The sequence below is a fragment of the Chiloscyllium plagiosum genome, chromosome 2, assembly GCF_004010195.1.
Source record: "Chiloscyllium plagiosum isolate BGI_BamShark_2017 chromosome 2, ASM401019v2, whole genome shotgun sequence".
NCBI classification, from domain to species: domain Eukaryota; kingdom Metazoa; phylum Chordata; class Chondrichthyes; order Orectolobiformes; family Hemiscylliidae; genus Chiloscyllium; species Chiloscyllium plagiosum.
Genome location: NC_057711.1, coordinates 94,854,116 through 94,862,972, shown reverse-complemented (window position 1 = coordinate 94,862,972; position 8,857 = coordinate 94,854,116). Strand labels below are relative to the sequence as shown.

At 36.0% G+C, this 8,857-nt stretch overlaps 1 protein-coding gene across 12 annotated transcripts in view; it reads right to left on the bottom strand.

Moving 5' to 3' along the window:
- Positions 1-604: 604 nt before the first annotated feature.
- Positions 605-8,857, bottom strand: part of LOC122562011 (nuclear factor 1 B-type-like) — a 624,396-nt gene continuing 616,143 nt past the window's right edge. For all 12 annotated transcript variants that reach the window (XM_043714459.1, XM_043714413.1, XM_043714404.1 and 9 more), the window contains one exon: positions 605-7,997. In XM_043714459.1, the coding sequence (XP_043570394.1) occupies positions 7,868-7,997 (130 nt within the window). In that variant the 3' untranslated portion in view covers positions 605-7,867. The remainder of the gene's footprint in view (positions 7,998-8,857) is intronic.

The window sequence follows — 8,857 nt, the reverse complement described above, 5'->3', positions numbered from 1 at the left end:
GTATTCTGTCATGTATTCTAAAAAGAGAGAGAGGAGCACATCAACAGACAAATCGCCGATATGAAAGCATTAAAGAGTGATGATACTGGGAGACACAAATATTAGCTTAATAAATATTTGGGGAAACAGAACGAAAGAGGGTAGAAATTTCTGAAACGTGTTCAGTGAACTTTCTGGACTAGCATGTTCTCAGCCTAATTAGAAAGGAGGCATTTCTGGGTCAACTGGACTAAGTGTCCATAAGAAAACATTTGGAGAATATTGATAATTACAGCAAAAGCTTTTCGTAAGTAACGGAGAATAACCAAGTAAAAAACTAGCTCTATTGAAATAGAAATGGATTTAGCTGGGGTAAAATTGAAAAGAATACTCGGTGTTAAACTGAATAACCCAAAACTGTCTATTATCTCCTGAGATGAAATTCCATCTCAATGATGGTTCAACCCATATAAAGATTATAGCAAATTGATGTGTTTCTTTAATTTTGCACTCAAGATTTAAAATCTGAAACTTTATTAGACAACAGCGCTTGAACAAATGTAATTGTGTCAAAAACAGGTCACCTATCAACACTGAACTGAACAAACAGGCAGGCCACCAATGGTTGTAGCATAGCTCATTTTTATTTTTAAACTGTTTTTTTCTTTATTTGCATAGGAAACATATCCACTTCCAGTAATTGACTGCAGTATGAGCAGCTGCTAGCAGTATAGGCTGGATATAACAGTTACAATCACAGAAGTCAAGCTGAATTTACACCAGTTTGAAACTTGTGAAAGTTTAGACCCCATTATGGGTTGATCATTTGCACTGATCTCAACAGCTTTGAATCATCCCAGAACTTGCATCCAAATTGGAAACAGAATACAGTACATTGTCTGCAGCGATAACAATAGCTTTTTTTAATATTTTCCTTTTGGATACTATTGCTGTGTCTGTGGGACTAAAAACTCCAGTTTCAAAATGGAACAACCCTGGTGTGTGGCTAGCAAGCACTTACTGACTACAGGTACTTGTTACCTACTACTGTACTAAATGTAGCATCATGTATCTATGGAAACACACAGTCCTAGAAAAGTTGATCTCAAAAGTAATATCTCAAAAAGTTCTTACAATACATTGTAAGAATCCTCTCAGAATTCCCATCTGGAGAAAGTTCTTCACAGATTGATTGGGAGCCACACTCACAATGAAAAGACTATCTGTACAATGCGCAGTGTCAAGACTTAAATGGAACTTCAGGATGTTACACACATCAATGCAAATATTTATATATGTGTGTAACTGCCTCTGTGAATATGGAGCATGTAAACAAGCTCTAGGAAGCTGACAGCTGAGCAGGAATTACCCTCATATTCTGCAAGTTGGATCAGCTTTGCAGAAAACAAGTTGAATGAATAGATTTACAACTGAACTCAACAGAGACTGCAAGTTTAAACAGGCACTGCTTGTTTGACATTTTTGGTAAACGTATGCTGGTTTTTTTTTGTTGTTGAATCCTTATTTTGCATTAACACAAGTCAATGTAACATCCCATGGTCTCCATTTATGGAACATACATTACTGTAGCAACCATGGCTGTAACAACATTCCTTCAGTTGACAATACACATCAGTCCCTGCAGCACAGTTTTGATAATAAAAATGCATCATGCTATTTCTTTAAAAATACAACAGTTCATGATGAAAGTGGTTTCAGTGTCAGGGGACCTGACAGCTGCCTCTTAAACACAAGGATCCTGCAACAGCTTTGACTTTGTTAGAGATATCTAGCTTCACTGCAGTGGATGGCACATATCCTACAGTTTGCTTGAACTTTTCAATCCAAATCAAACAGCACAAAAGAAATATTTTCTCACATTTGTGCTTTAATGCTGACTAGTTATCCCTGTGACTTTAAGAGGCAAAAGAGATGTGGTGGTTTGATGTGGACAATTCTGGAGGAGAAAAAATTATTTGTGATAGGTTGTGATTTATCTAGCATATGTGTTATACTCATTTATATAGTCTATTGAATTACGCTAGTCACCCTTGTAAGATCCCAGCCAATAGTACTGCATCTAATAAAACATTTGTATGTAACATCTACACAAGAATTTGATAATTATCAAAACCACATACTTTTCATTATATTTTGCTTTTGTGAACAATATTCCAAGAAAGGGGTCTTTATAACAAAAACACTGCCTCTTTGAGTTTTTGTTTAAGATTTCCTAGGCATTAGCATTGGATCAACAGTGTGCAAATTTATTTTAGAACCTAATGATGAATCATCACAAGCAGATAATAAAAGCAAAATATACTGTAAATCTAACAAGAAAATAAAAAAATTCTGAGCTATTTAGGAGATAATCAGAGTTCAATTAATGGACCACATCAGGCTTACCCCGTCTTTAAACATTAACAAAGGGCCGTTTCAGATACATATCTTACTCACACTTCAGACAAAGAGCTAAACTTGAAACATTATCTTTTATTCTTCCATTACAGATGCTATGTGCTTCTAGCAGTTTTTGTTTTTTATTAGAACTAGATATTACTTGGAACAAAAGCAAATGCTATGATCAAACTACAATCTGCAATATTGTATAGGGGCCAATATATAGTGTTCATTATTACTGTTATTCTAATGTACCTTGCAACATAAACCAGTCCATTCAGTTAAGTGGCCTGAAAGACCATCATAGTTATTTATAATTACCAGAAAAATATTTCATATATTGTCTGTAATGGGAATAAGTTCAATTGACCCTAATTCAGTGTTGGTTGGATTGGAAAATGCTGCATTGATCATTGTTAGACATCTTTCGGGGAGGTGAGTATCACCACTGACACTGAGACCATTTTTACAATTTAAACATACAGTAAACTCTTAAAACACAGATATTTCCAGAGACTCATACTTAGAGAAACATTTTTTTTTTCTGTTTTTCTGTATATTAAATACATTCTGTAAGAAATAAATTGCAACACAAAGGTGAAAATTGACCCTTTCCAACATGTCTCCTTTAAACTATTAACAATGTGGCAAAAGTACTGTGGGATGGAAACACTACAAGAAGCTGATACCGTGACATTGGCATCAGACCCTGCCAAATGAGAGAGAATGAATACAAATGCCATATTCAGGTCAAAAGAAAGCAATGTCAATGATCTGGGCTTCCTTTTATTTATTAAACCAATGATGTAGCCTGTCCTAGTGCATATTCCAGTGAAGTCTGTCTAGTCGCCAACTGCATGCTGAGAGAGAGCATAAAATTCAAGAACTAATTTGTTGGGAAAAATGTGTATGGAATTTGTTAAACAAGACTTTCAAAAGTGGGGGTCCGGAAGCCCAAATAGGGTTGGGAGTCAGCAATGACTGCTTTGGAGCCCACCTCATGGCTCTAAATAATCTTCTCTTCCCTCCCGAACCATAGTTTTTTGTTTCCTGAGGCAAGCAAATTATTTTTCAAGCTTCACAATAGGAGTCACTGTGGGAAGAAGTTTGGGAAGCACTGAGCTTTTTTTTAAATAAAAAGTGCAAATATTGAAAAGAGTTCAATAGCACTCCTCTTCTTCTCTTTTCTTATGGTATCTTTCTACTTTCTATTTCCATGTGCTACACCTTTACCGGGCCGGATTTTGATTTAAAAATAGAAGATCCACTAAGCACACAGTTGGTTATGTCCAGCAGCAGACTTTATTGGAAATATGTAAATCATGTCTGGTATTCTTCTTGGGACCTAACTGCCAGCAACATTGCATTGTCTTTTCAAAAACAGAATACTGTACACTGTATATGGGATATCTTTCTGTAATCTTTGTATGATGCAGGTACAAGTGCAACATAAACAAAATCCATACCAGTCACCACCACCAAGAGTTCCTAGATAGGACCCCCCAGCATTGCAGTGTATTCCAACACTGTACCAGATCTATCAGGAATCCTACCTGAGTTTATGCACTGGCTTAGATACCTCTACTGGATTTGTTGCTGATGCCCTTGTGCACTTTCATTCAAATCATAAATACCAACATTTAAACTCACACAAACATTTACTGGAATCCATACACACTTAAAAAAAAGACAGTATTCCTTCTGACATTATGAAATGTTTCTGAAAACCAACCTTTTCAACACTAAATACAACAAAATAACCTTCATAAAATATAACTTTTCTCCATTTAAAACTGGATTAAAAATTAGGAACCTACACTTCTTAAGCATAGGAATACACAAACTCCCATATGGACTGAGTTCTTTTTAATATATAAATTAGGTAACTGGAGAGTTTTAACTCAAGTCCAGCTTCCAGACAGGATTTTCTTCCTCTTAAAAATGGCATAATAAACTGGTCTTTCAAAAGCCAGTGTAATCATTTCTTCCCCCAATTAACTCATTTAAAAAAATTTAGCATTACAAAAAAGGGTAATTACTTTAAAATGTTCTTAACAAAACTATACAGTGTACAAATTAGTCTGCAAGGCGGGTGGCTCATTTTCAAGACCCCTCTTTGTTTCCCCTCACATTACACAGCCATAACAAATCGACTAACACTGAGCTGCCATGTCTGAATCATACTCCCACAGCTATTGCTATAGTTATTTATTTTTTTCAGAACAAGTCTCCTACAGTTTTTTTTTTACAAATCCCCCAATGTATTGTGCCTTAACTTTTACATCACACGGGGAAATGCACTTCACTGGTAGCACCAACACTCAGACTGCAAAGCACCTTAGGGAAATACAGAAACAGTGCATATAGAACAGGGTGTCTTCAATTTATCAGATTTAACATCCTGGTGAAGGAGGAGAACAGAGACTTGACTTGAGTTGCAAATACTTCCCATTCCTTTTTGTCTGTTTTCAAGAAACCTTAATCCACATTTTGCGAATCCTGTTCACTTGAAATGGGAGGCAACAGGTTGAAGCAAGTTTTTAGAATACCATTTAAGTAGTTTGCTTTTCTTTAAAATTCAAAAGCATTTAAAAGATCTTTACTTTAAGATTTGTATCTTTGTGTTTTCCAGGCAGCATTATTATTCCAATTAGACAGACCTATATTTAATCTCTACAATTTAGAGCTAGTAAACAGTACTTTTATTCAACACAGTTAAAATTATTGAATAAAGGCAAAATACTACAGATGTTGGAAATTCAGTAACACAGAAAAAGATGGAGAATCTCAGCATGTCTGGCGGCACCTGTGGAGAGAGAAATAGAATTAATGTTTTGAGTCTGGTATGTCTCTTCTTCAGAACCTGTCCATATCTTACTCAAAACATTAACTCTGTTTCTTTCTCCAGGGGTGCTGCCGGACCTGACGAATTTCTTCAGATTTCTCTGTATTTAAAATTATAATTTGAGTCACAGCAAATTTACAAGTCATACTGGATTTTTGCAGCTTTTGATGGTTAGATCTGTAATTGAATTTTGCTTAACAGTAAACAATGATGATGATAAAAAAGAAGCCAAATTAGAATGCCCTTGTGGACACTGGAAGAGATTCTTTTTTAATTAAGCAGTCTGCCAGAAGTAAATGTAAGAGCATTTCATCTCAAAACAACTTCTGACAAGTTCCTGACTGGATTTGACAATTAGCTCTCAGGGCAAAGAGACTGAGCAGGTCAGTGAAAAGGTGATTTAAGACCCACAGTTCTGCTTCTGGTTTTTTGGGGCCAGCAGAGAGATGGAGCTCTGCCAAAGTGAATTTTCACAAGAGAAAATCCTAGCTGTTCAATAAATATTGAAGCTCAAGTCAAGCCTGTCTCCAATGAAAATGACTACATTTTAATATTTTTGTAAATCAATGAATTCATCTTGCACCCCAGGTGGAAAGTCGAAAGAAGGACGTAGCTGAGAGATTGTCACAGTTGACAGAATAGTTACTTTGCAGCCTGTGTTTGGAAAATGCCATTTTGCTTCACAACTGTGCTGTAGAGTTCTTCTTAAAAGTACCCCCCTCCCCAAAACATCTCCCCTTAACCATCTTGTAAAGACCTACCATACTGCATAGAAAGCAGCACCAACTTTGGTCAATTTAAATGGAAAAAAAGCGTACATCAGCTAATCTGCATACTAACTTGTGATAATCAATACAGCTAAAAGCTTTACCTATTTAGACAAAACTTGGTATTGCATAATTCTTAAAAGTTCAAAAAACCCCAAATGAGTAATTGAAAGATGAAAAACATGAAAGATTAATAGAAAAAACTTGCCAAAAATACTGAAAAATATTACTGGCTGATTAAAAATTTTAAGCACCAACTATTCACAGCCATGATATGCTTTATAAATGAGATAACAAAGTATTTGAATATTGACAATTAGTGATGTCACACTCTCCTCTGGAGTACAAAATAATTTCTTTCATACAAATGGTAGTTTTCATAAGATGAGCTATAATATATGCAGCAAACGTGTGCAGTGATGTCACTGTTTCATTTCAAAGGCAAGGCACGTAATGTGGACTATATAACTTCGTGCAAATCAAGGATAAGATCTATTAGAGTTACAGAGAAACAGAAGGGGCAAAACTGACTTGACATGCACACTGGAGTCCTGCCACTAGCACTATCAGGCAGATAGCAAGGCTAATTGTGCAAGAAAAGCACCATGCATTATTCGGCACCCTGTGGTTAAAAATAGTGTTTACTCAGTAGAGTGCGAGAAACTTAGCTGCTGCATCCCTGTCGCCATTGATTTGTAAACTGCGGTGCTGCTCACCAATAAGCTCCGAGTGACACTTTCACATTAGCATCTTGGAAACTGATTACGCCATGCTTTATTTTCCTGACACACTTGATACATATATATTATATATTTTTAAACTCCAAGGAGCAAATGGAGTATAAGGAATCAAGTGCAGTATTTTCAATTGTGTTTAATTGCCTTCCTAAGCAAGCATGTGTCTATTATTCATTTATGCCCCTTAATTAATACACATTCTCAATGGGGGAGGGGCAAAAAAAATGATCAGACTTATTTTAAGGTTATATTACATCCCCTCAATTTAGAGTCCTAGGGCACAAGGACTTATATTAAACCCCTCAATCAGATATGATAAATTGCACTTGCCTCTTAAGTGTTTTTTTTAAAGAATTACTGACATTTTAAGGGCAACAAAAAACTATCAGTGAGCTTCATTCTTGTATTCAGTTAATTTCAAAGCATCTTAAACTGTGAGGGACTATTACTGCTTAAAACTAAATATGATGCTTTTCCAAATACTTATCTTTATCTAAGAGGATTTGTTCAGATCTGCATACTAAACACTAAAAGTGAAAGGAAAATGGGTTCAGTGACAAGAAGCAATTTTGTGAGCCAATCATTAAACATAAATTCAGTAAATCTCCATCTACATCTTTTTGTTTTGTTTTCTGTAGTATCATAGTGTGCATAGTCTAATTGTGTGCTTTGTGGGCTTTTTGTCCCCTCAGACAACAGTTTGTAGAAAACACATAATTACATGTACATTCCTCATCCAGCCTTTATCATACAAGTAAACCCTTATCAATCAAAAAGACTGGGCTGTAGTTTTACTACTCCTGGACTGAGTGAATAAAAAAATAGTTACCTGAACCCCACTAATTACTTAAACATGCAAAGTCTTAAACATCTAAAAGCTAATAAGTGTTTTAAGTTTGTCAGATCTGTAAATTAAAACAACTGTCCCCTAGTGGATCCCAGTGTTCAATAAAGGCCAGTGCTTGGCATGATGTGTTATCCAAGTATGAAAATCACCCTCACTGTATTACTGATGAAATACCATTTATGCAAATTTTAAGTTTGCAAGAATTTGGTGATTGTGAATGCAGCAATCACGTTTCTGTGTTTCTGAAAACATTTGTTGTTGATCCAGAGATGATATTTGATCTTCATTATCTTCAGTTTGTTGTCTCTGCTTGGAGGAAGGGTTCACTGATGAAGTTTAAACTGTAATTCTGAACATTTGTTGGCAGGATGGTAGTCCCATTTGACACTTGGAATGGGACCAAGCTAGCCCAAGTACCAGGACTGCAGAGCAAAAAAAGATAAAGAAATACAGCTTATTTAAAGACTGTAAATTTAATACAAGTTTAGTCAATGGACATACTTAAGTTATTTACAACATATTAACTATTAATTAATAACTTCAAAATTAGAAATAGTCTAATTCATGTTTCTACATGCAAATCATTTGCCTGCCACTTTAATACAGATTATTTTACTTTGATTTTTAATTATTCAATTTTAATTGTTTATTTTACATGGAACACACTATTGTCACCTTGGCTGCAATCATTTCAATAACCTTGAGTTCTAATGAACCACCTTATTAAACCCTAGTTCTGCTAAAAGATTATGAACCTAAAACACTAATTCCAGGCTAGATTTTAGATTAGATTAGATTCTCTACAGTGTGGAAACAGACCCTTCAGCCCAACAAGTCCACATCGCCCTTCTGAAGAGAAACCCACCCAAACCAATTCCCCTACCCTATATTTACCCCTGACTAACACACCTAACACAGTGGGCAATTTAGCATGGCCAATTCACCTAACCTGCACATCTTTGGATTGTGGGAGGAAACCGGAACACCCCGAGGAAACCCATGCAGACACAGGGAGAATGTGCAAACTTCACACAGACAGGCAGGAGTCAAACCCAGGACCCTGGTGCTGTGAGGCAGCAGTGCTAACCGCTGAGCCACCATGCCGCCCATTTTCTGATGGTTTTCCTCCTTTTGCAAAATACTCCTCATTTCTGAGAGGACATTCTGTTCAGGTCTTTCACAGAAATTTGGAGCTGTACTTCCATTCTGACAATTCTTTTTTGGCACAGAACCATCAGAGGAAGGAAAACCAGGCCTTTTTTTTTCAAAGCGGTCAGCTGCT